Genomic DNA, 26,909 nt, shown 5'->3' with positions numbered 1-26,909 from the left:
AAGCTCTTCAGGGTGGGAAGAAGGTCGTTCCGTGGCAATGGGCTCAGGTAGTTGCAACAGTGTATCTCCTACTAGAGACAGAGTAATTTAGGTTGAAAAAGACCACTAGGATCATCCAGTAAAACCATTACCCTGGCACTGCCAAGGCCACCACTAAACCATGTTGCTCGGTGCCACATCTCCACTTCTTTTAAATACATCCAGGGACAGTGACTCCACTGGTTCCCTGGGCAGCCTTCTCCAATGCTTGACAGCCCTTTCAGTGAAGAGATTTTTCTTAATATCCAAACTATTAGACCAAATGAATAAAAAAAAAAGGCACTCCAACAGTCCTGATATCTGAATTTTAAATTGGTATTAATTAACTTGATCTGTGATTCCCTCTCCAGGAGCCTCCTCTGATGTCAACTCCCAACTACAAAAATGCCACTGCTGCAAAGCTTTCAAAGCAAGTGCATTCTCCTGTGGGCAGAAATCATGCTGAAGAGCAAGACCTCTCTCCAGAGAGCTGTGGCCAGCTGGGGTTATAAGCAATGTTCACAGGGCTGGCTCACTGCTTACGGCCCATGGAGGGTTTTTTCTCTAAACCTATGAGAACATTTTGGCAGTTAAATACAATGTCAGATTTTATGCCCTAAAATGCTTAATAATTGAGGGATTTGTCATGACATCAAATTCTGTTTCAATGAAATGCTTAAGCTGGTACTTAACTAAGCATCAGTGAGTCCCCAGAAGACAACAGTAAATCTGCATGGTTGTGCTAACCCCAGGCTTGAGCTCTGAGGTGGTAGAAGCCTGCTGTCTTCTCTCCCCTCATTCTGATTTACCAGGTCATATAATCGTGTGCAGTTTGCACTTCTGTTGCAATAAATTCAGCCTCAACTCAAACACAGGTACCGCAGGCAGTGTCAGTGTGCTCCCAAAAAAAATCTTCTTCAGTCCAAACTTAGTTGTTTGCTTAAGTTTTCTGCTGATTTGGGGTCTTCAGTGTAATGTGTACCTGGGGATAAATGCTTAATCCTAGTACAACTTCTCTGCCATGCAAATCCCACACTCCTCTGAGTTACTCTTCTTAATTATCAGATGTACCTCTGATCTCAACATCCACTAGATTTGTTGAAGCGCTGGCCAAGCAAAACTGAAAGCACAACACAGTCACCAGTGAGCTTTGTGTAAATAGCAATTCTTCTTCCTTTTCACAGCAAAATTCATCTGCCCTGGAACTCCTGCCCATGAGAGGGGAGAATGGACCCATTCAGCACTGAACTACCTATAAAATAACTCAGCTGCTTGAACTCCTCACCATGTTTATATATAGAAACCTACACTGCAAATGCTTACAGTAATTTTGCATACCTGTTATGAAATAAATATCACAAATAAATTCTAATACTCAAAACAGAATAGTATACAATGTTAGGGACCAAGTTACATTTATAAATGCACAAGCATTAATACTATCTATTCAGCTTAATTTCTTAGTATGCAAGCTTCAGCAATTGCTAGCTACACTTCACTTCAGGAGTCATCATAAATGCTGGTCATGCCAAAATCTAAGAAGAAACAAAACCACAAAAGGTCTCCACCATCCTCCTATATTATACACAGTTTTTGACAGATGCTGCAATAATGTACGGGTTTTGTGGAATTCATTAACACTGTCCAATATTAAATATCAAGTCTGGAACACAGGTCTCTATGTTCTAAATAAAACCAGAGCAGGAGCAACATATTTGTCAGCACTGCAGCCATAGACAGTGAAAGCAGAGACAGCAAGAGCCTGCACCCAAACCAGAGCTGCAACTTCCCAGGACAAAGAGAGAACAGGGGCAGCTTCACTGGCAAAAGGGAGGAGAGGAAGAGAGGAGGGACTGAATGCAGCTCCAGTTACAATTACTGTTGAAGAACAGTTTGAAGAAATAGCCTGGATGCTGTAGCCTGGTCTTGCCAGCTCAGTCCTCAAAAATGGCCCCTGTCCCAAAAGCCAGCAATGGCACATGGGAGCTCTGCTGGCAAGGGCAGGTTACAGATCATGCCTGCACAGGACAGAAAGTTTGCTGTGCCAAAGGCACATAGGGCAGTTCATTCTCTTTATCCTAATATAAGTATTTCTGCCAACAATTTCTCATGGGGGAAGTGAGTGATTCACAAGTACATTTCATCTCAGGAAAAGAAAAGATCTCACACGCTCAATACCCTGACTCAACTTCAGCTCACACTACTGAATAATAAAATCTAGATCCTGCCCTGGAAGTTTTCTTACACTTTAGATCATGCCACTTTTGTCATCTTGCAAAGAGGATCGTGAAGGGGATCTTCCTAGCAACAGCTCCTTCTCATGGATCAGGCTATCTAGCAGGTCCTCCTGTCTGTAGTTGTGATAAACCTTCAGGAAAGCCAGAATGGTAATTGCCAGCCAAGTCAGCCAGGCAGCCCAGAGACCAAACTAGAGAAGGAAAGAAATCATAAAGAGGTCAGTACAGTATTGTAAAAACAAAGTCATCTGTCCAGGTGATTATCAAAACCTCAGCTGGACCAAAACCCATGGAGTCACACCAAGTTAAACCCAGAGAGGTCCTAAGTTCTTCATATAAAGGAGTCACTTTTATGGCATATTTCTTTCCTAAATGCAGATATGCCCAAGATGGGCTTCTAGATGCCGATGCTGGCAAGGAAGACACAAAACTGGCTCATGTCCAAGAGGCAGAGTTACCTTCAAAGAATGCTCCAGGCAGGCTAATGCCTCTTTCCATGTGGGACAACACAAGCCTTTGTAAGGGTGCAGCCCTGCAGGGATGGGACTACTGTCCCTGCAAAATTAGTATGTGCTCACATCCCAGTGTTCACTGACTCTGATCATTGACTTAAAGCTAGAATATTCAACAGAAAGGTCTGACAGCCTTAAAGGTCTAATTTTCATGGATTCATCAGAAAACAGCCCTACCTAAATGAATTAATCTTTGATTATTTCCAATGGTCTGATACTTATATAGCTCAACTGATCTCAGCTGAACTCAAGGAAGGCAAAACTAGGAACCCCATGATGTGGTGCAGGTCAGAAATTATTTTGAACAGTAACGAAGAGAACCAGGACACCAGAGTGCTTCAACTTTTGCAGACCTCATCCTTTGGATAAGCAATGAGTTTTCTGTCATGATTAACAAGATCAGGGTGAGGCTTTGACATGTCTGTATTCAAAACTGTCTATTTTGAACTTAAAATGCAAATGTGCCCATCACCATCATTCTGATTCAGCACTTAATGAAGTCAGTGGAAACATTGCCATTGATTTCCGAGGAATGGTAGTTCACCTCCAGCAATTCCGGGTCAATAAGCAAATGGCAAATGAACTGGAATAGAACCATGACTTAGTCTGACCTACCTGTGCAATAGCAAACTGGTCATAGAAAGCAGAGTTTTCCAAGTTCAGCTCAAGATCTATATCCTGCAATTCTTCACAGCTACCCAGAAAGGCATTTGGAAGGGCAAAGCAAAATAAGAAAATTATTTAAGAGATTCCAGGTAAACCAAATATAAAATGAAACAACATATTAAATGTATTTTGAACAGTCACAATAGCAATTCTATTGAAGGATATTTAAGTTATTGCGATAATCAGGTTGTTTGCTGATCTTCTCTAAAACTAAGACAAAAATTACTTTCTTTTACAAAAAAAGAAAAAAGTGTAATTATGTAAGTGATAACACAAATCTTCCATAAGTGGAATTGTAATAATTACTATGAACACAGCATTCTTAAATCCCTCTTTCCCACTACCCCCTCGCCTCCCACAGATTTGCCCCTGGCATCACCCCAGGTTGCTTGTTATGAAACAAAGTGTATGATCCTCTGTTACCTTTTGACTTCATCAGGAAAAGCCTCAGAAGAAGGAATTGTGTTTTTGTTTCGGATGCTCCAGCAAGGAGATGATACTCTGATGGTAAGATAGAGGCTGCCTACAGATTTTACAAATAACTTGGACCATTATTGGTGTGAAAAAAATCCCAGGATTTTGAGGTTGTCATTCTATCTCTTGGTTGATTTCTGCAGCCTCTTCTCTCTCCTTTTCAGTGCTGTCGGTCATCTTGGGTTCTTACCCGAATATTCGATTAGATGATTTTTGTAATCGAATTTTTAACCGAATATTCGAATAATTCGATTAATCGTTGCAGCCCTAAACAGAACATTCACTATGGCATTTTACAACATATGACAATGTGCAACATAAATGTATGCTTTAAGTAGTACATTTATTCAATATCATATGACATAAAATGTCACCTTTTCTTCTCTCTTCATCATTATTTGTTTGATAGGAGCAAATCTTCCTCAACTTATCATGTTTCCTATAAGGAGTTTAAGCATTGTGGGATACAGTGGACCGTTTTAGGAGCTGTATGTTTTGTGACTGTAAGAAAGCATCAGCCATCTGTATTTGGCACTTAGAAAGTGCTTTCCATTCTGTGGCTCTCAGGGCATCCACAGCACCACTACAAGGCCAGGATCTCTACCCCAAATTTTTTGTCTGATGATGAGCTGTGGCACAGGCAGGATAAGTGACTTGCATGGTGTCACACAGTGGGTTGGAGGCAGAACCCGGACTGCAGGCCAGGAGCCCTGACCCTCAGCCCCCTGCCCTGCTCCCAAGGCCACACTCCCCCCATTCTTAGAGAAACTTCAAATCCAGCATTCCTTTGGAAATAAAAAATTTTAACATAATGGATTTCTTTTTCATATGATCATGATTCAGAGACCACAAAATACAATGGAAACACTTTTTTTTGTGGGCTTCTAAATAAACCAAAAAAAGAGTTCAATTTGCTTTTTTTGTTCCACGTGAAAAAAACTGGATTTTCATATTACAGATGCCTTCTCCCCCTTGCTCACCTTGCGTGTAATAACTACATTTTGTACCACCACAGTTCAATTGTGCCTATATGAAAAAAAAGAGAAGGAAGAAAATGTATTCTTCAATACTAACCTATTTGGCATGCTTCCTTTTTCAGTAATTGCATCACACCACATGTTAAATCCTACACTCACTATAGTGCTGGCAATAAATGTGATGAACACCACAAAGGCGCTGATCAGCAGATTCAGGAAGGCGTAAAAGAAAGAGCTGTAATAAAAGGGAAGAAAAATGTAACTCATAAACAGCTGAAACACAACATCAGCAGTCTCTGTAAGCAGAACAGAGTGGGCACAAAGATATCAGCTTCCATTCGAAACACATCTTCTTTAATTAAGAACACCTAATACACTGAAACACTAGGGACTTGATTTTGAGTCACACTACCTTCATTTGCAAATGCTTTTGATCTTTATTTCTTTTTTAACCATAAGAGGATGTGGCTTTATACACTAAGTGGTGATTGTTCATACACAGTGTGGCTTTCATTAGCTGTAATGATGAAAATCACCATTGTTAAAATAAGTGTCATTAGCTCAAATTATGTAGTAACTGGAGCTAAAATTATTTTGTGACTTAAGTGATAATTGGGACAAAAATTGCTAAGGAGAGGGAAACTAAAAATAAAAACACAGTACTGATAGCTATAATCATTTTAAGCAATGTAACACAAGGTACTGCCATCGTAGGACACGAATCTCAGTTTTATGGGCAATTTGCAGAGCAGGCCCAGCTTCTCCTGGGATTTCTGTGGCTTTGGTGTCAGTATGCTATGTCTGCCAGCTGAATATCAATTTACCTCAGCCCCATTAAGTCTGCCCAACCAGGGCCTGCCCTCAGCACATGCTGTGTGTGGAACAGGATGGGGAGGGATGCTTACAGACTTCCCATAAGGCCATGGAATCATTCACTCATTTTCCAGCCTCACTGTTTAAGTCCTCAACTAAATTCTAGCTGTGAAAAGTTTCTAATCCCAGTCATCTGGCAAAGCCCTTCTCTACTTGAAAGTGCTCGAAGTGGCTGTTTAGAATAGGACACCTTGGAATGTCATATTATCTAAAAACTGGACATCTGCTCCAGGCTGGAGAAAGACTGGCAGCTCCAGGAGGCAGGTCATCCTATTCAGAGTATGTGGTAAAGATGAATATGACAAATTTCTCACCAGCGCCACTTATTATGCTAGTGATAGAAGGAATCTACTCACCCCAGAGAACAAAAACCACCCTCAGTCACTTTTTTTCCCTGGTTGCTCATTAAATGAAATCCAAGAGGCTTTTAAAATGAGTGTTTGAGTTCTGGAAGGTTCTGAGTTGGACAATCCTTATTTCTACAGGTTATACATGATTCATTTGTGACCTCAGGAGGACTTCCTTAAAATAAGATGAGGAAACAATTATCAGCAGAGTTAGGATGTTTGTTCCTGGGTGGATGTGGCTCCAGAGGGGCTGTCTAGGCTCTCTCCAAAGTGACAGTTGTCCCACCCCAAGACTGGTAGAAAAGAAGTGAAATAAACCACCTTCCAGAAGTGCCCCTATAGACTGTAGTGGGTACTGGGTGCCAGGACACCTGACTTCAGGGTGAACAACAAGCTGAATCCTACTCTTTGGTTTAGCTGGATTTGGTGAAGTAAACCAGCTCACCCCTGCTGTGTGCTGGGGTCTCCCATACAGAGAGAGCTGCTATGAGCATACCAGGTGTTTGCATGTTCCCTGCCCTGACTTCACACCTAGCCTGGATTTCATCCCAAGTCTTGCTAAAGTCAAAACCTACTCTCTGTGTGCACCTTAGAGTGGTATGCTGGCCTGAGAGGCAGAAAAGACTTGAGCTCTTCACAGAATAAAACAGACTTGGCACCAGAGCTAGTGACAGCTCTAGAAAAAGAGCAGTTACCAGGACTATTCAGTGGGTCATCACCAGCCTGGGATCTCTAGTCCTCCCTCTATTTCCTACCCTGCAGCAAAAGAGGTTCCATGGTCCAGGTTGTGACCTTCCAGAGCAAAGCAGGGCTCAGCCTTGCACTTGATTTGCATCTGGGAAGAGTAGCCATCACCCTGTGCTGGGATTCCTCAGGCCAGGGCATCCTGACAGAAAACTGCTTATTTGGCTCTCCAGCTCACCTTATTTTCCCTCCTTAGATTAGAACTTCAAGCTATGCATTGCAGATTGAGTGAATGCCCTTTAACAGTAACTGTTTACACTTAAAGTTGCTTTGCAATCCTAGCAATGAAGTATCTGAGTTATACCTCTACCCTTCAGCTGAGCTGAAGAGCCCCAGGCCCCTGAGGCAAAGGGTACTGAGACCCTTTTAAGAAGGGTTTTTAGCAGTCATAACTATCTGTCAGCAATCATTCAAAGCCATTGCACATGAAAGATGTAAAGGGTGCTAACTAACCCTGACTGCCTTGGCTGGCTCACCCTGGAGCTGGTGCAGTTGCAGTGATCCTCCTCAATAGGATCATCAGTTATGACATTCTGGTTCTTCCTCAACCACCTCTAATGAGAACAGACAATTACCATTTATGGTGAGGAGCTCACATTTATCTCTCCATCCAAACAGAAATGTTTTTGCACCCATTTGAAGCATTAAAAAATGTCTGTCTAAAATCAGGACAGCGTGTGCTCTGCCTGCTTTTCATACAGTGACTGATGTGGTACAGGACAGACCTTCCCTCTTACCAAGAAACTGATGTTCCCAAGCATCTTGCCATGTTTTACCCTTCTGTGATCTTCTGTGGTTATCTCATCATCCCAACTTGCTCCATCTTTGCTCCCCATCACCCCACAGTCTTCTGCCTTTCTTGCCTGGAGCAACTATGAACAGTGTTATACAACTCCCAAAGGAGCCTGAAAGCAGCTCCTAAAGGGACACTTTTCAAGGGCCTGCCCAAGAGTTTTGAAGTTAATAGCCACTTTTGGAAGCAGGCCAAACATCGAATTCAAATGTCACCATTGCAGGGTTTTTATTGCTGGTTTCATCTAAAAATTAGCTAGCTCTGAACTGCAAATTATTGAGATTCAGTTAACCCTCTACAGATATTGGATCACCTGAGGAAGCTGAATTCAAAGATACTAAGAACTCTGTGTTTGTATTTAGTGTAAGGTAAGTTTTAATATGGAATAAGTTCCTGGTCTACACTTACTACAGCATGTTTGAGTGTTAGGCAGCTTGAGAGTGGTTGGAAAGAGCCAGAGAGACAAAACTGCTACCCAGTCTCCAGGATTACCAAGCCCTGATGTAACAGCCCCTTACTCAAGAGACCTCTAGTCCAAATAGACCTGGGCAGGAGTGATTTACCCTTGGCACGGCTCCTAAACCATGAGAAAAATATTTACCTAGTTTTGACAGGCACCAGTGCATCCTCCAGCCCTGTAGCACCCAGAGGCTGGGTTACCCATGCCAGGCTCTCTGCCCTCTCAGGCCACCAGAGAGGCAAGCACAGAACACCACAGTTGCTGCCTGGCCCAGCAAGCCTCTCACTACACCTGCTGTGGTCGGATGCCCCTTGGTTTGTGTGAGCACAGGGAGCAGCTGTCAGCGCCTCCCCGAGCCGCTGCAGGGAGTGCTCAGCATTGCTCTCACGCCGTAACCAAGCGATAGTTGTTGTCTGCAACAGCTGCCATGTACACAACAAAGGCAGCACAAAAAACAGAGGGCAGCCACCAACTTCTCTCTTCTGGCTCCCCACGCACAACCATGTTGTTTCGGGGTTTTTCACACGCCCAGTGCACACCTGGGGAAGGCCTTCCTTGGCATGGATGTGAAGTGGCACCATGGTCAAGAGGCACCTGCGAGCCCCAGCCTTCAGCATCAGCCCATGGCCCCCAAATCCTTTCATGCCTGCTGCAGCCGAGTGGCCACATGCTGCACCAAGGCTGCCAAAGGGCAATGGGTGCATGGCAGTGGATCTGACCCCCCCACCCCAAACCCCTGCATGGGAGCATCCTCCGGAGAGGGCCCTGGACACGGCTGGGGGAGTGCATGGTGTGTGTGCAGACAGACACGGGCAACACACCACCTCTCCCCAAACCCCTCTGGGCAGCACGATGACCTGGATGGGGCAAAGCCCAGTGCTTCACCCCAAGACTGGTCCCACGTGCCCCAGCCTGCGGAAGGGATGGGCTTATCCCCAGGGATACTTACTCCTCGTGCCCTTTGCAGAGGAAGAAGAGGGTCCTCCAGGCCTGCACTGTGGCCAGCAGCAGGGAGAGGAGCCCGGTGAAGATGCTAAAGCGGCAGGCGGCCTCGGGCCCCCACTCCTGCACCGTGAAGCGCTGCCGCTCCACCGTCAGGTTGGCGTTGAGCCACATGCCCTCGGTGAAGAGCAGGCACCGGCCGTGGAAGTCGTTGCCATTCTCGGAGAGTGGCACCACCACGATGAAGCTGAAGAGAAAGGCCAGGAAATAGCAGATGCACTGAGCGAAGAGGAAATTGCTGAGCGCCATGTCCGCGGCGCTGCGCAGGCAGAGGGAGGGAAGAAGGGAGGGGTGGAGGGAGGGATGCAGGAGGAGGGATGCAGGAGGGAGGAATGCAGGAGGGATGGATGCAGGAGTGAAAGAGGCAGGGGGAGCGATGTGGGGTGGGAGGGGGGAGGATGGAGGGATGGAGGGAGGAAGGCTGCAGCAGTAGGCGGTGGGGAGGGAGGGAGGATGCGCAGTGCAATGCAGTGCAGTCCGATGCCTCCTCCGGACACGGCTGCTCCCTCTCCCGCAGCCTGAGCTGCCCCTGTGGATGGCTTCAGGGCCTGTAGAGGAAGGGAGGAGCAGAAAGAGGAAGAGCTGTTGTGGTGTATCTCTCTTCGGGAAAATCTGGCAGCTACTACGCCCTGGCTCCCAGGGGGTTAAATCAGTCCGTGCCTCTCCAGCAGGGCTGGGTACCGCCAGAGGGGATCCCCTCTAATGACACAGGACACTGATGTCATCCCTGTTGCTAACCATTACACACACACACAAAAAAAAAACCCCAAAATCAGCAAACTGGCTTCATCGTGGCTCCTGGATCCCGAGAAATTTTGACCCAAGTTTCTGAAAATCTGGCCACCAGCCTCAGATGGTGGCAATAAGAGACAGGTTGCACAGCCACCCTGGGGCCTACAGACCTAGTGGTTTTGTTCCTAGCCCAGGTGGTCACCCCCCTACCAAGATATTGCAAGGGGAGCAATGGCTCACCAGAAGTGGAATAACTTCTCTTGAGCCTGGGTGTCATTTAGGGGCTGCCCGTGGTTGGGATCAGCTGCCTCATCCCCTGGCTGGCAGGTGGAGCAGGGCTGAAAGAAAATAACCCTAAGCAAGCTCCTGCTGGACATCAAGCTGAGAACAGACCAGCACAGCAACAGTACACGCCTGGCAGGAGCAGATGGCATTTTATTCCTTGGGGTGAGCATCCACCCTGCTCTGTTCCGCCAGTGAGCAGCTCCCTGCCTCACACCATGCTTGGGAAGACATCAGAGCATCGCCTCAGCTGTAGTGCCCAAACTGCAAGGTCAGGATGCCAGAAAGCAAAAGGCATCGGAGAGAGGAATGTGAGTTGTGCTCAGATCGCTCTGGCACAGAAATCCAAATTAAACTGACCTCAAGTTATAGTTTCCCCATAATCCCAGTTTCATTTTTCCATCTCAGCATGAATCCTCTTTCCAGCACAAGACACCACAATTAATGTCCAGTTCCAGGTAAAGTAATTTCCTAATCCAATTTCCTAACCATATCCAGTCTGAGATCAGCTGCAGGTCTCAAATCGCTTCATAATCCCAGGGATGTTTACGCTCATTTTATCACCATGCCACTTCCCAGGCAGTGTTTAGAGAAGCAGATGAGGGACAGGGTCCCCAAATATAGTGCACATGGGAATTCAGGCTGGTGTTTCCATTGGGCAACCAATTACTTTTCTATTCTGTTAAGAGGTTACAGATACAGTCCTGAGGTGGGCACTGGGGGGATTCTCAGAGAAGACATTAATTCAGCTTCATTGCAAATCATTTGTGATGCATATTATCTTGAAACCATGCCGGGGAAGTATTTCTTGAACAAAAACTTTTGTCAGTATAAATGAAATGTGTCAGGCCAGTCTGATCCTTACTCAGCTCTGATCATCAAAAATTGTATTTCAGTTTTGCAAGATGAGTTAGAGAGCACTGACCTGACCCTGTGGGGATAGACACGTGCTCCTAACAGAAGAGATTTTGCTGATAGTTCAGTCTGTTGGTGAGGAAAGTTTATTTCTCTTAACCTTGCTTCCAAGAAGTGGCTGGTTCCCAAAGGGTTTTGTCCTTTATCTGTAAAGAAATCAGACCTGGATTGAGATGGAAAACTCTTTTCTTTGAAATGTGACACATCAGATTTGCCAGATAATGTTTTCTGAAGTTAACTTGGGAGGTCAGCACCAACATGAAAGCCCCAGTTATTGCTTACACTGGAGCCCACAGAACGGGCCAGCAGGTGCCAAGGGCGCTTTGCCTCGGGCAAGCCCAGTGCTCAGATCTTACCAGCAGCAATCACAGGGCTCTGTTGCACGAGGGTTTTTGCAGTGGTGAACGTGGGAGTCACTTGCAGAGCAGACAAAGTTGTCTTTGCTGATGAACTAACTCAAGTGAGCATTTATTTGAGAGTTTCAAAAAATACAGCCAGGCATTTACAAATGTGAGTAGACATGTAAAACAGCTGCACTTAGCAGGCTGACAGCTACTGAAGCACAGGGCTTGGTCAGATGCAGCGACCACACACTGGAGTGAGCAAAGAGATACAAATAAAGTCTGTCAGCCATCACTTTGGCAGCTGCCTGGATTTCTCATGCTCTTCTCTCACGTAAATCCTAAAAAAAAGTCATGCTAGGCTGGAACTTGGTCTCGGAAATATAGAGTTGTTTCAGTGGAGTAAATTTGATAGGTTTACTTTTCTCAACATGGTGAAACTGGGGGAGAAAGGCAAGGTGAATTATGATTCATTCATTGTCATATCACAGGGAATGGAAGACAGGCCAGGCAGAAACTCTGAAACAGAGGAAAAGATGCACATATTTCACACAGCACATAATTGTTCTGCGGCACACATTACAGGACACAGCAGGGGCCAAAAATAAGTGCTGATGCCAAAAGATATTAGAGAAATTAATGGGAAAAAGAAGTCCATAAGGACCTGCAAAATACAGAGCTGGAGAAGTAACCTTCAGCTCAGGAAGTCCCTCACAGCAGGTTGCTGGGAATGTGGAGTAATCCCTCTACATGTGCCAGAATCCTCTATTCTTCCCTAAACCAAGCACCTGCTCCTGGCTGTCCTTGGAGATGGGATCCCCAGGGAGATGACCTTTTGGACTGACCCACTTTGGCCGTTTCAGGTCCTCATTACAACAGCTGGCAGCACCAGCCTGGTGTCTCAGCTTTCCCATCCAAGTGGGGAGAGCTGTTCCTCCTAAGCTCCCCCCATGCCTTGGCTCCTGTGAATGTCCTTAGGAGGGAATTACCCCTGGAGCAGACAAGTGGAGGAAGCCAGTGGGTCAGTTCTTGCAACTGCAGAGCACTGAGAGAAGAGATGGATGTGTGATGAGAGGAGGCTGCACATTCCCACAGCTCTGGTGGTGCCACCACAAGAAGAACAGTTCAGATGTGTTCCTACTCACATGAACAGCATGAACAGCACCATCGTGACCACAACATCCCTTGTCTCTGCAGCACAGAGGGGTCTCACCCTCTCCAGGGCACCCACCCAGGTCTGCTGCACAGGAACTGAACCCCCAAGAGGACCATGTTCTGATATGGGACTGAAGATGGCTTGCTCAGCATCAGGGAGGGTGAAGTTCAAAGTTTGTAAATTCTATTTCTCTGGGAAATAAAGAAAAGCCACAACAATAAAACACGATGCATGCCCAGCTGCCATTGCACCTCAGTAATAAGCAGAAAACCAACCAGAATAAATCAAGATTAGATATACCATATTTGCCTGTATTCCCTTCAGCCCCATATCTCCTTCTAGCTGCCTGGCTAATCCTCTGTAGATCAAGTAACACGTATGAGTTGGGCTGATGTGGAATGACTGATCGGGATGGTGTTTTTGGCTGTGCTGCTCCACGCTCCCTCTCAAGTCATTAATTATGCCATCTGACATGAGCAGTGCTCTCAAGTTGATATTTGTGAGGTAAGTGATGAATTTCCTCTTCTCCTGATAGCTCATTAGGACATGTTTTATTATGAGAAAATTTGCTGAGGAATTAATTATTCAGACAAAAACATTTTGGGGAGCAGTTTTACTTGGTTTTATATTTATTCTACCTTGGATATATCATTTCTGTGGTCCAAGAAAAATAGCAGCCGCATGTCTAGAAGGTGGCTACCACCTTGCTACCAGTAATGCACTGCTTATTTCTGGAGAGAAGGCACAGAGTCACAGCAGTACCTCTGCAGAGGGATGCCCAGGGAGTAATATGTCTGTATTCTGGGCAGTCCAAATGGCTGCTTTTGAGCCAGCCCTTCAGTCACCCAAAGGCAACCTCTCCCTGATTTACTTTAACTCAAACCTCTGCCTCAGCCCATTTTACCAAGTGGTTTAGCAAATGCTGTTTGCCCCAGGCTTTGAAGTCTATTTTATTCAGGCTCTCTGGTCTGTTTTATTGTTATATTAATCCTTTGCTGTTGTTGTTGTTATTATTCCAAAAGTCTTGACCTATGGTATTTGTCCTCTGAAACTAATGGAAAGGACCCAGGCATGTCACATATCATCTTATGATAGATGATGTAAATAACACTTTTTGGGAGAGGTTTCTCATGGTAATCACTGTATTTAAGAAAGTCTCTGCCACTAGTTCAGAAGGATTATAGACAAAGTACCAAACTGTCAGCCACCTGTCACATCTGCATTTCTTCACAGCTACCACTGAATCATGAATCTCTCAGGGCATCTCATCTGGGAACATGCTGACATTTTGCCTTTTATTTTTTTATAAGTATCTCCCTTCTGCTAGGAAAGCTGTCTGGTCTGTGAGGAGGTTATGAGCAGAGAGGGTGCCATGCTGACAGACATTAATGGAGCAGTTATCAGGAAGCAACTGAATATCATTAATGTGTCCAGATAGAATAACCTCTCTGTTTTGATATCCAAGGAAAAACAAACATATTCAAACATAGTCACATTCTGAACTGAACAAGCCCAGGTCATGGCTCAGATATAAATTTTTAAAATAAAATAAAAATAATACTTTTAAAAAAGGTTCTTGAGCTTTTCAGAACATCATTAACACAAATCTCTGAGTGACATGTACATGTCAGACTCCACAGCACCTTACAGCCTGTAAGAGCTGTAACAGCTGGCAGGAATGTGGTCCCAAAAGGGCACACTAGTTGATCAGCTGCTTCTGCTGTCCTCTCTTGAGGATGATAGAGGTAATGCCAAGCGTAGGACAAACTCTAGTAAGGTTCTGATCCCAGGTTCTGCACAGGTGAAGAGTGCATAGGAAAAACAGGCTTAGGGAGTGAATGTGTATTTTTTTCTGGCACCAAAGAGATGTTAGAAAAAGCATGGGAGAGTTGGGACTGCTTAAAAGAATAAAAGGAATGAAAGGGAGGGAAAAAGATAACAGAAGCAAGATCAGCAAATTAGGAACCCACAGTGTCCAAGCAATCAAAACCCAGCCTGAGGGTAAACGTAACTCTGCCCCACTTTAGATTAAATGGGGTCATTACATGTGACATCAATATCTTACACCTGCAGCTTAACCTGTGACTGCCAGAGACTGCAATATCACCATATCCACAAGTCAAGCAGTCACTGAGGTCTTGTGTATCTGAACAGCCCTGTGTCTGCTTAAAACTCCTCAGAGCTTGTGCGTTCTGTACTTGCAGACATTCACACCCAAAAGCCCCTCGCATGCTGCACCGAAGTTTGTTACAGTGTTCTGTAAGTGCTCTTTTCTACCCGTACAATTACTGGAAGGCACCACTTCCCTTGGTAAAAGGGCTGTGCTGTGCCTCTTTCTAATGTCCCTGCCTGCTCTGAGGCGTGAGAGGCACTGAGCAGAACAGGCAGGCAAGGCTGTGCCTCACCAGCCACAAAGTCCCTTGGGTTGATCCTTTCCCCTTCTCTGTTTCTGCCACTCGCAGAAAAGCATGTTTAACTAGAGTAACTCTTAAGACATGCAGAAATCTAGCAGAAATTTTGGGGAAGACCTCCAAGCTGTTTTATTACCTTTACTGGTAATGGACACTTTGCAGAAGGGAGTCTGGCCCCAGAGTCCAGTGTAGGACATGCCCAGCACTTGCAACACTGCTACTCCAACTCTGAACCTGTTGAAAGTGATGTTCAGGGTTTGTTCTTTTCCTGAAGATTACTGAAACAATTCCCAGCCCTAATATGACTTGGAAAATGAACTTTAGCCTTTGCTGATTTGGTTTTCTTTGTAAACCCATTTTTGTGTGCAGCAACTAATTTGTTTCCTAAGATCAAGTCATTTCCTTGGGAAATTTTCAAGGTCAATAATTGCTGTCACAAAGACAGCAGAAAAGAAGAAAAATACCTCTCTAAATCACATCATGGTTTGAAATGAGCTATTGTGATTAAAAAGGGTCTAGGGTACCGGGGAAGACATATCACAGAGTATCTCTGCTGTTCATTCTAATGAAATGCATGTTGAATCACACCTTAGGGGGGAAAAATAATCTCAAACCCTTATCCAAGCAACTGGGTGCTACCAATCAGCATACCTCAATTAGTTCCATAACTGCTGCACAACTTTATACCAAAGGAGGTTCTGACCCAGCTGACTTCACCAGTTCCTGTTCCACTCACAGAGGCACATACTGAGAGCAGCTAATGGGTAGCATGCCAATTAATAACATGGAGTTGCTTTATGTGTGACATATTGTACCATGCACTGATTTTTAATCTGCTCATACTAGCATTTGTCATGCAGGGTGAAACTCTGGTGTGAGAAATAGCCTCTTCATTTTCTCTGACAACTATTAACACTGAACCAGTCTTCAGTACTCGTGCCGCAGGCAACTGCTCCTGCCAAAAATAAATGCAAAGACTGAGGAGAGAGACATTTTGCAAAATTAAACTCTGCCTCAAAAGTGAATAAATCAGGACAGAAGCACATCCTTAATTCCTGGAGACAGGAGGAACTTCACAGTGACTGTTTACCTCTGATGAGGGGGTGAGGAAAAAACCCAAAACATTAAGATGTGGCTTTGTTATTGGCTGTAGATGGGGCGGTGAAGCTGTAATGATGAAAGCTAGACTTAAACTGATTGTGGAGCCATAGATAAAGGGTAAAGTACAAGGGTCTTGTGGTTTCTTTATCCCACAATCATGTCACAGCCCCCACTCAGCATCCTAAAGGCTGTCAACTTCAGTCCTGCCGCTAAAATGCACATTGGGCAGGTAGCTGTGAAAGCTGAGAGCTAGCCCCAGTAAAACAAAAAATGTGAAGACTTAGGGGGAAATTAGATCAGTATGGCACTCAAACAGCTCTGTCTTGTATTGTGGCTTCATTAGTCACATTGCTCATATGTGAGATAGAGACAGATGTTCCTCAGCTCAGCTTCTCAGATGAAGGTGCTGGTATCAATCTAGTTTTAGCCAGCAGGAGGTCTGACCTGGTACATCATCTCTCCAGGTTACTGAGAAAGAAGGGGAAATTTTTTTTTTTTTTTTTTTTTTTTTAAGAGCCCCAGATCATCATATTCCTGGCTTGGTGCAGTTTGCAACTCAACAGATGAAACCACATGACCCAGGTGGTTTTGCAGAGATCAGTGTCCATATTTCAGCCCAAGCCAGCTCAAAGGACCTGCCAGCTAACCCACATGGTCACAGCTTTTCCTGCTCAGGGATGCTGCACATGGATCAGTTGCTATCACTGGATTTTTTATTGTTAGTCAACAGAAAAGTGGATAGATCTATTTGTTTTGCAAACAATAAACCCATGGGCTTTCTGAAGGTCAGAGGACTCCTAAATATCTGTCATTAGTGCTTTCTTGTCATTAGCCTCTCTTGTAACATTACTAGGCATTTGCAAAATGTGATCCCACTGAGGCTGTAGAACGTTAAAGGTTCAGATATTTATTCCCCTTCTCATTAGGGTATTATTTGTCTGAAATGAACAAAATGATGTGGTGGACTTTTAGTTTAAAGGTTTGTATAGGGAGGAAAACACCCACTGGTTGGGTAAATCCTGAGCACCCCAGAAGTTACTGCATTACTTGGACACAGCTGTATTAGGGGTCAATATTGCCAAAGGCCTCTGAGGCTCTGTAGGATGCTAGGAAAAAAAGTAAGAAAAAGAAGAAAAAGAGGAGGAAGAAGTAAAAGAAGAAAAAACAGAAAAAGAATAAAAAAAGGGTTAAATAACAATAGAGTAAACCAATGAGGATTATCTCAGAGATTCACATGAGATCTCAAAATTAACTACTTTGTGAGTTCAAAGAGAGGTCCCACCTTATGTGAGGGGCACATGCAATCTACACTGATCAAAGCAGAGCTTTGAATACCTGACGTAGGAGATGAAATATAAAAATGTGATTTGTGAAGTAAAAAGACAACACCAACAATAATGAGACATCAAAATAGATCTGAATGTCACACTCCTGGGCACAACCATAATGATACCTTCTCTTGTGACAGAGATGAAAAGGCAAGGAATACAAGATCGTTATTGTAACAATTACTTTAATAAGCATGTAAAACTGGGATTTAGTGGGGGCTTTGCTGTTTGTTGTCATATTTGGTATTCATTTTCCTTGTGATGGTTCAAAAATTGATAAATAATGCCTTTTATTAAAATGCACAGTATGAAGAAGGTTTTCAGAGGTGCCCTGTGATGTTTGGATGTTTCACTTGCACTGCCTCTAAACAGTAACAGGCAGAATTTTGAGTATTTGACTGCCTGCACTCTGAACTTGCCATAACTAGGGCAAATTTAGCAAATATTTCCATTTGAGAGTCTCCTGCTAGGACCTACTAGCCAGCATATGTTGTTACATGGCTTGCAGAGCAGAGGCAGCCTGTGTCCAGCCTGCCTGGCAGAGAGATTGATAAATATCTGCATCCTTTGCTGCTGTGCCCTAATGCTTACCCTTCCAGCATGGGCAACTGAACAACCTCCAAAAATAACCCCTTCCAGGAAACTCAGATTGAGAACAGAAAAATGCAATGTTCCAAATATCAAAAATCTTGACCCAAAAGATTTCTCTCCAAAAGCTACCAAGCACAGTACAACCCAACCTCTGTGGGAGCTCTGATCCCTACCTCTCCCCACATGTGCACGTCACAGGAGAAGTGACAAAACAGTGAAGGAAACTAAACAAACAGAGCAACTGTTAGTGACAGAGCTGCAGGAGGTCTAAACAAATCACTTAACATCAATTTCTCCTGCTGCAAAGGCCAGAAATGTCCACTGACAACAGCTGGCTGAACTCACTGTGCTGTTCTTTTCCTGCCCAACTCCCAAGAAAATTTTTGTTGTTTATAAAAATTCTCTGTACTTGCTGTAAGTAGGAAATTTGTCTCTTAATTAGGAAGTTTCTTCATTCTGGAGAAAATGCTATATAAATGTGAAATATTTTTATTAACATTTAATGGAGAATATAGTGTGATATTGACACTAGGAAATGGACTGTATTATTTCCATACTGCAATATGCAAATATACTCATTGTTATTGCAGATTAGGAGACTGAATTTGCTAATGCTTTTTAATAATACTTATTATATTTCTCTGACAAAAATACCCATTAAAATACCACTTAAGGAGCGTGAAGACTGCAGACATCTGAAATTAATTCTGATTTTTTCTTAGAAGACAAGTTTTAAAAATTCAAATCTGCATTTTTCTGTTTTTACAAATAGCCCACCCGAATCAATATTTCAGGAGAGTGAATCAATATTTCAGAACACTGTGATATAGAATTAAAAAAAATTGGTCTATTAACATCTTTTTATTAGCGTGTCAATTGCAGTGCACAAAATTTGCACATATGGGTAAAGAAATTGTTTCTTGAAAATGTGCAAATTGCTACTTCACTGAATGTAAATGAAGTGCTAATTGCTCTTTGCAAACAATATTTATGCAAATTATGCCCTACCATTACATTGCAGTGTGGAGTTTACATTTACATTTGATGCAATTTTTTCTCCATCCATTTGACGGTCCCTGGACAACAGGACTTGGGATATTACTCACTTTTTTTCCAAGGCATTTTATGGAGACATGAATGGGTGAAGAATGGGAAAGGACCTGCAGGCAGTAATATATCATGACCTAGAGGGGCAGATCTAAATCTGTTCTGTTATTCTGGTTCATCGTTCACTAAGCAAAGTATTTGCAATAAATGATTTCTATCAAATTTGCCTTTTATTCTGCTTGCCTTTTGACCTATGATACATTTGGAAATTCCCTATGAAAGTAATTTAAATAAAAATGTCTGCTCTCCAAAACAGAAAATAACTTAAAGTAGCTGATGCCATCAGACCAAACATGGAGTTCGAAGGCATGTATTTGATCATGGGGGGATTTTAATGATGTTAACTTGGTTTTAATAGCTTCTTTCCTTCTTTTTTTCTTTTTTCCCTATTAATATATATATTAATTTGGAGAAGTCAACACACCTTGTCTATAATTTCCCAGTCATAAGCAAGAAGAGCCTTGAATCACTTTAAGAACTGGAAATTTTCTTGTTGAAACCTTTAAAATACCCTATACCCTTATTAATATTGTAATTCCTGAGGTGAAGTTATTCTACATTTGATATTATTAGTTCTCCCACCAGCTTCACTGAATCATAGAACAGTTTAGGTTGGAAAAGATCTCTAAATTCATGAAGTCCAACCATTAACCCAGCACTGCCAAACCTCTCCTGGGGATTCAGAGTAGCCTTTCATGGTTTAGTTTCCTAAAATCTGTCCTCTGCTCCAAAGCCCTCCAATGATCTTAACAATGTTTAAGCCATCAACCATTTTGGTTTCTCACACACACCCAGTCACTTCTTCCTCTCAGGAGAGATGGGAAACAGGAAACTTCCTCCTTTTTCACAGAGCTTTCCATGATGGGTTACTTGGACTTCCCTAAGGAATTACTGTGTCTCTCTATTGCTAGTAGTGCCAGACTGTGGGACCCAGCTTTTTTAAGGAAAGAAAAAACCTCTTCCCTCAGCTTTAGAGACTGCTTCTCTGTCTCCAGAGCTATCCAGTCCTCAGGTGCTTTCCAGGGAAATCCTCAAACATCCCTTGAATTTAGCTCTAGTTCAGCAACTGGAATTTCTTAGGGCTCAGGCACATGGCTGAGTTCCTCTGGCTCACTGAGTTGCCTCACTAAGCTAAGCTGCAGCAGCCACTTCTGTTCCCACCACCCCCTTGAAATGTTTTAATTCAGATTTCCTTGAGAGTGCTTTAAGCTAATGCATTTTATATCAAACAAGTCTCCTTCCTTCTTCCCGGTGTCCTCATTTGCAATGCTGAATGCAAACTGCTGCACTGTTACCTGCACCTGGGACCCCAGGTAGATGGTCACCTCTTAAGCACTGGCTTGACTTCAGTTTTCCCCTGATAACAACATTCTGCCTTCAGTGAGTCAGACTCTGTTTATGATCACATTTTTAATTACTCCAGGGAACATATGTTAATACTCATTCATCTTCAGATTGAGGAACGTTGTAAGAGTCGGGAGCCATATGGCTCCCATCTACAGAGAAGGAAAAGGTGTGTCAAATTCTTCACTCCATTAGCTCCCAACAAGATTAAATTTACATCCAAGGCTGGGCACAGCTTTGGTGCCAGCAAGATGAGGGCTGGAACCTGCAACCAGCACAGCATGGGCATTCCTGCGAGCTGCAAGGTTCTCCAAGCATGGATCAGAGCCACGGGGCACTGCAAGCCCCCTCTGCCACCTCCAGGGCAGAAAGCACAGCCTGGATGCCCACAGGACCTGTTACAACAAGTTATTAAATTTGAGTACATCGTGTCTTAAATGCTCATGAGCTGCTTGAGCAGTCTGTGTAATGGGGTGTCTTAGCCTGTTTTCTGTGGGGAGATGTCTTTTTGGGGTCAGGAAAGTGGTGTGAGGAGAAAAAATGAGTTGCAGCCTGAGGGAGTGTCACTGGAGTTTAAATTCCTCAGGTTTAAAGCCATGGATTAGAGGCTTCAGAGTTAGTTTCCTCTACTCCCTGGGATTAAAAGACAATTGTTGGGAACAGCAACTTTGGTATTTGTCAGTCCAGGTGCACTGAAATGCAAAATTTGTCCCTAAAGACAAAATCAGCACCCTCCCAGCAGGTGAAAAACACTGATACAATATTACATCTAGTAACAGCGAGGTAATACCACATGTAATCACATCCCTGTTCCTGTCATTTTGAAATTGTCTTGTGCTTGGTTTTCTTTTGCTGTCGAGGAAGACACAATACAAGGAGCAATCTGGGTCCAGCCCTCTGAGGCACCCAGGACAGAAGTGCTGACAGGATTCCAGCTGAGGGCTGATCACTGGAAAATAAAGAGGTTGTAGAGGTATCACCAAGGGCACGCTTTGATCTTCAGGTTTTTATTACTGGTGAGGGTATGTGAGAAGACAAGGATGTTGTTTGTTCCCAGAACTGAGATTGAATTTCTAGTACTGGCACTTAGAGAGGAATAAACCCAAACAAAACCTTGGGAGCACACAGCATCTCATCTGGCAATTAGAGGAATACAAAGGCATAATGCTATTTTTAAATCAGATTTTCCGAGAACAACTGCTGTTTAAAATACATGTATAAATAGCAATCCCTAAAGCCTGACAATGCTAGTCTCCTCCTGAACCAACAGCTTCCAAATAGTTTGTAGAAGGCATCAGATTCCCTGATACCTCTCACACTGGTGGAAAAAGAATCTCATACACACATTCACAGGCAAAGCAGCTATTTGGGATTTGTGCCTCAGCCACTGAGAACAAGCTCTGGCCTGCAGTGCCCAAGTGTGAGGGAAATACACATTTCTCAAACACAAGGCCTCCAGTCTCGTCACCCTGGAGCATGGGGATGCCGCCAGCTCCACTCCCAGGGCTGGCTGCCAGTCTCCCAGCACATGCCAGCTCTCAGCATCATCACCCCTCTGCTGCCACTATGGAGGCAGGAAAGCCTTAAGACATGGCAAGCATAAAACAGGTCCACCTCAGTGGATATTTGATGACACTTTGCAATTAGGATTCTCTAATTCAGTCTCTCTTCTCTGAGAGCTACATGGGTAAGGATGCTCTCCCTGCATGAATTGGCATCTGCTCCCTCAGTGCACCAGGAAAGCAGCTGCAAACCAAAGCAGCCTCACTTTCTTTGTTGTTTTACTAAAGTGATTCAGGATTTCAGGTTGTCAATACTTTTTTTTTAAGAAATCAAGAGAAGGACCTAAAGTGTTCCAGTGATCCAGGCATTCTGAGGGAGGTGTTGGATGCCCAGCCATCAGTGGGATTACCTACCCCACAGGAGAGTCCATACTGCCTCTGAGCAGGGAGGAATGGGATGCCTGAAAGCTGAGAGCATTGAGTGGGAAGCTGTTTGAATGGATGAAAACAGTCTGCATTTCTTTGCTGTTGTGTTAATTCCTGACCAGTGGGAGAAGAATTACCTGGCATGGTAAACACCTCCCACCTTCCTGGTGGTATTTTTACAAATGGACAGTGTGAGTACTGCAGAGGCTGTTCCCATTGCCTTTCTTCCCCCTGCCATGCTTCAATTTTACTGCTTTGTTTGACTTTGCAACAGAAATTAACAAAAATGTGATGCCAGTAGTGCTGCTTTGCTGATGTGACTCAGGGTCTTCAATCTAGTGATAAGTTCTCCAGTGTAGGTTATCATTCGGAGGCCAACCCTGTCAAAACCCAGCACAAAAAAAATCCAAGACATTATGTAATGAATATAATTTATTCAAATGACACATTAGACCGCACGGTTTTATTTATTCCAGAAAAGTCTGCCTCTTTTCTCCATTTCTATTTCTAAGATGTAATCCTAGAGATGTTTTAAAACAAACATATAACCTACTCATCACTACTGGAAAACATCCACCAACATCCAAATTTAGTCTTGGAACAAACATACAAATGACCCATTCCCAAAGGATGGTGTAGCTTTAATTAGCTTCAGTTTTTAGTATTTTAGAGGACATTATTTTCCATAAGCCACTGTCTGTCTTGTAACCTTTACCTTTCCAGGCAATGAACACAGGCTAGAAGCCATTTGCCTAAGCTCAGAAACTTTGACTTTTCTCCAGTGTATCTAGTGAAGTTGGGCAGGGTCCCACAGAGCTCCTTTTGGGCACAGTTTGTTCTTCTCTTCCAAGCCCTTCCAGGAGAGATTCACTATGACCAGAAGGGGCCACAAGCCTCAGTAAATCTTTTCCCAGTGTATTTCCTTGGCTATCAAACCAACTCCACCACAAGACTGCCTCCCGGCATCCCAAATGTTGTCTTCTCAACTCAGCTATTCAGAGGTCACTTTTTCTCTTCCTTAGAGGGGAAGAAAGTGGAAAGATAAAAAATACGTAAGCTACAAGGACTGTCAGTGGCTAAGGACCAACTCGTCGAGATGTGCAATAGAAAATCTGCCTCATAAAATCATATTGGCCATAGACAAAAACTATAAAATCATACTAGACTTCCCTTAGCATCCTGCCTCACTGTGTTTTTATTTTCCCCATAACAGTATATAGCTGCACTTCAGCCCCACATATGGAGCATTTTAAACAATTTCAGTGATGATTTCTGTTGGCCGAGCTTTGTGTTTTATAAGCTTTTTAATCTCCACAGTCAACTGCTTGTGGAAGAGACCACAATACTCAAACCACAAGGATGTATTAAATTTAAAATATTTCCAATTGACACATCTGGGGCTTTTGTTTGTTTTATGTAAGGTGATCCAGGCAGGTTCCAGTCTATTTAGTTGTTTTTCTGTTCACTTTTTCTTTGTATAAATCTTGCTTGCTCCATAGGATGCAGGGCACAAATATAAAACCTTTCATGCAAAGTAAGACAGCCTCGAAGCTTGTTTCCACCCCAGATACCCCAGCAGTGTGGCAGTAAAAACCCCCATTTGGGAGGCAGAGATATGAACAAGCAGATGACATTTCCAGAATCCCCCCCACCTTCCCCATTTTCAACAAAAACTTGAGGGTCTTTGTTACCCACTGTTTCAGAATAGAAATGCCACGAATGAAAGCAAGTACCCTTTCCCAACCTGCTCTAATAAGCAGCTATGAGGTAACTATCTTTGCTAGTCGGGGACTGAGTTCCTAAGGTATCTTCCTGTACTCCAGGCAAAGAGACAATTTTGCATTCATTGCTCCTGCAGCAGGGTTCATAAGAAAAATGCTCAGTAAGTTTCCTCAGTGTGGGCTGGATTTTGTACTTTTTATGGTGCTGTCTTCCTTTCAAATAAAAACATTTTAGCCGAAAATACGGAGCTGTTCTTTGTGTCTAGAAAACATAATGCTACAGCATTTTCTTTGACTCTAAATGTACACCTATAAATACCTTCACCAGGCACTCAGCACATGCTATTGTTCCTCCCACAGCAGCAGAAACCACCTCAGATTTGAACCTTCGAAGCCAGGGGAATGTGAAGTGGATACAGAAAGGGAGCATATTTCTCTCCAACTGACAGCTCAAGGTTATTTCTGAAGTAAATAACGTGTTGCTAAAGAGATTTCTTTCTCTTTTCTGATAATAAAGTTGCAGCATGCTGAATTTGACTGCTTCTCATTACAACAGAGCTGAACAGGTCAGAGGGTGGGCAGGTTCAATTTGTTGTTTCGGTGTGCAAGTGCCAGGGAGCTTCTTTCTGTTATGATGAGGGGGTTAAACCTTCAACCTCCACAAGCGCAGACGACATGGGCCAGATATGGCAGAGGGCAGGAGAATTCTCCAGGCTTCCCTTCATGCAAAATATCTCCTGATTTTCATGGGTTTTAAAAGTTGGAAAAAGGACTGAAGATCAAAATTTCAAAGCTCGAAGAGACTTTACAGCTTTAAGGGATGAAGAGAAGCACTCAGGGTCAGTGTTATCTCTGCTCCAACAGGACAGCTGTGACAGACTGTTCAAGCACAGCTGAGAGCAGCTGAAGACCCCAGGTCTTGTTTTGAGCAGTTGGGCAGCATCTGACTGACTGACATACATCATTTACTGATGTCCAGAGCCACAGAACAATTTTTCTTTTGCACCTTACAGGCTTTTCCTATAAAAGGAGGAATATATAACCCTTCAGGTTTTGGTGTCACACCACCCCTTTCACAGCAAAGAGTGTCAGGAAGGAACTAAATGTGAATATTTATCTCTGAGATCAGTCAGTAGAGGCACAGAGTGGCAAGAGAGCATTGCACATGCAGAAAGGCCTCCTGTGAAGGAGTTTGTATTGCCACTTTTCTCTGTTCCTGCAGATTTAGTAGTTACTAATGAAAAAGAAAATTAAAATTAACCTGATCAACTGACTTTTCTTTCTGAGTCCCAGCCCTCCAAGTGGGTAAACGATAGTTCAAAGGCACAGATGGGCTACTTTAATGGTTCACTGACTTAGGTCCTGCAGTGTCCACCCCATCACTCCTTTCCTCCCACTCTCCTGGTGCCTGAGCTGCCCAGGTCCACGGAGGATCTCTTGCTGATCTCACACAACCAGCAGAAAATTAAGCCTGTTAATTTATAGATATACATCAATATTTGGGGGTTTTTAGATGAGTGGATCAAGTAGCTCTGGGTCTGCCAGCAGCAGCAACAGCAGCAACAGCAAGCCAGTTCAGCCCTATTGGTAACCCATGCAGAATAGGTTCTCCATTAGGTTGGCTGACAGAGACAGGAGTAGAAGGTAAGAAAATCGGGTCCACAAGGACTTAAGCCACTGGCTAGAAGTGGATTCCCCTCTCTTGGAAGGCAGCTGCCTCTTCCACCACACACCAACAGCCTGGCTCTGCTATGTGACTCCTTCAACAAAGCCTGGTGCTAACCCCAGCCTGGGGGCTGGAGCCTTGCTGTGGGATAACTGCACCCAATTTCCCTGCCAGGGAAAAGGTAGAATTGCCCTCTTCTAGGAAAGCAATGTGATTTTCTGTGTAATGCAGGGCTGATGTCTCATCTGGGAGTTGCCATCTGGGGGAAGAGGGACACAGGGCAGTGCAGCCATGAGGCCACCACAGCCCTGCATTGCAGGTGCTGCTACAGCCCTGGCCAGGGGCCAGAGTCACCCAGACAGGCTTCTGACATCTGGGCTTCCCTCCCTGCCAGTCCCAGTCCTCAGCTCCAGCACTGGAGGGGGTGAAGGACTTTGCTATTAGTAAAAGGTCAAATCAGGAATGGCTATTAAATTTACGGATAACAACGAAATGAAGAAAGGCAGGATGGCTGGAGGTCAAAGATGTGGAATGAGCAATTCCTTACTGAATTTTTTTAGAGCATTCCTAGGTTGCATGGAAAAAACAATCAAGTGGTCTACTTACAGCATCTAATGTTTTAAGTTTGCTTTAATAGTCCTTTAGATCATTATGATCAGTGCTGCAAGTGCATAAATATCCCCATCTCTTCCACATTTTCTTCTTGACAGGTTAGTTTTCTACCCACAGAAATATTGATGAGACACTTTTGTGCTCCAGATATGTGCATTTTTCTGCATTTTCAAATAGGAACCACCATTATCTTTTTGCAAGCTGAATATTTTTTATACATCATTTACTAGTGACTAATGTGTGCTTCAGCCATGGGCTCCAAGGACTGTCATTTATCTTCCATAATGACCACAAGTTCTTAAAAAACCAGCACCACACTGGCTGCAAAAGATGATCACAGAACACTCTTAGAGCAAACAGAAAGAGAACAAAATTCATATTTTGCTTTGGAAACAAGAAAGAAAACCCTTATTTCTCTTGTATGAAGTGCAATACAAAGTAAAAGAAGGTTGTAAATAATGCCAAAATATACTGGGCTTTTTTCTGTTCCTGAAGTCAGCTTGTCATCTGAAAAAACCCCAGTGTAACACCAGTGAAAATCAAAAGTCTACAACACTAAACTTTCTAGTGT

General features: G+C 43.7%; 1 protein-coding gene across 1 annotated transcript; it reads right to left on the bottom strand.

Annotated features, from left to right (window-relative positions):
- Positions 1–277: 277 nt before the first annotated feature.
- On the bottom strand, positions 278–9,480 carry TMEM179 (transmembrane protein 179). The gene is made up of 4 exons (XM_010395810.4): positions 9,051–9,480; positions 4,982–5,119; positions 3,383–3,461; positions 278–2,446 (listed from the first exon to the last, which is right to left on the bottom strand). The coding sequence occupies exons 1-4, from the start codon at positions 9,350–9,352 to the stop codon at positions 2,267–2,269; spliced, it is 699 nt and encodes a 232-aa protein (XP_010394112.1). The 5' UTR covers positions 9,353–9,480; the 3' UTR covers positions 278–2,266.
- Between the last annotated feature and the right edge of the window lie 17,429 nt (positions 9,481–26,909).

Source organism: Corvus cornix, chromosome 5, assembly GCF_000738735.6.
Source record: "Corvus cornix cornix isolate S_Up_H32 chromosome 5, ASM73873v5, whole genome shotgun sequence".
Classification (NCBI taxonomy): domain Eukaryota; kingdom Metazoa; phylum Chordata; class Aves; order Passeriformes; family Corvidae; genus Corvus; species Corvus cornix.
Note: the sequence above shows the minus strand (reverse complement) of the source record. Positions and strands in the feature narration are given on the sequence as shown.

Bases quoted from the DNA above. Each gene is read 5' to 3' on its own strand.
- TMEM179 (XM_010395810.4), bottom strand. From the start codon at position 9,352: ATGGCGCTCAGCAATTTCCTCTTCGCTCAGTGCATCTGCTATTTCCTG. The intron at 3,462-4,981 runs GTTAGTATTGAA...CTTTCTGGGTAG, and splicing joins AAAGGAAGCATGCCAAATAG to CTGTGAAGAATTGCAGGATA. The intron at 2,447-3,382 runs GTAGGTCAGACT...TTCCTTCTCTAG, and splicing joins ACCAGTTTGCTATTGCACAG to TTTGGTCTCTGGGCTGCCTG.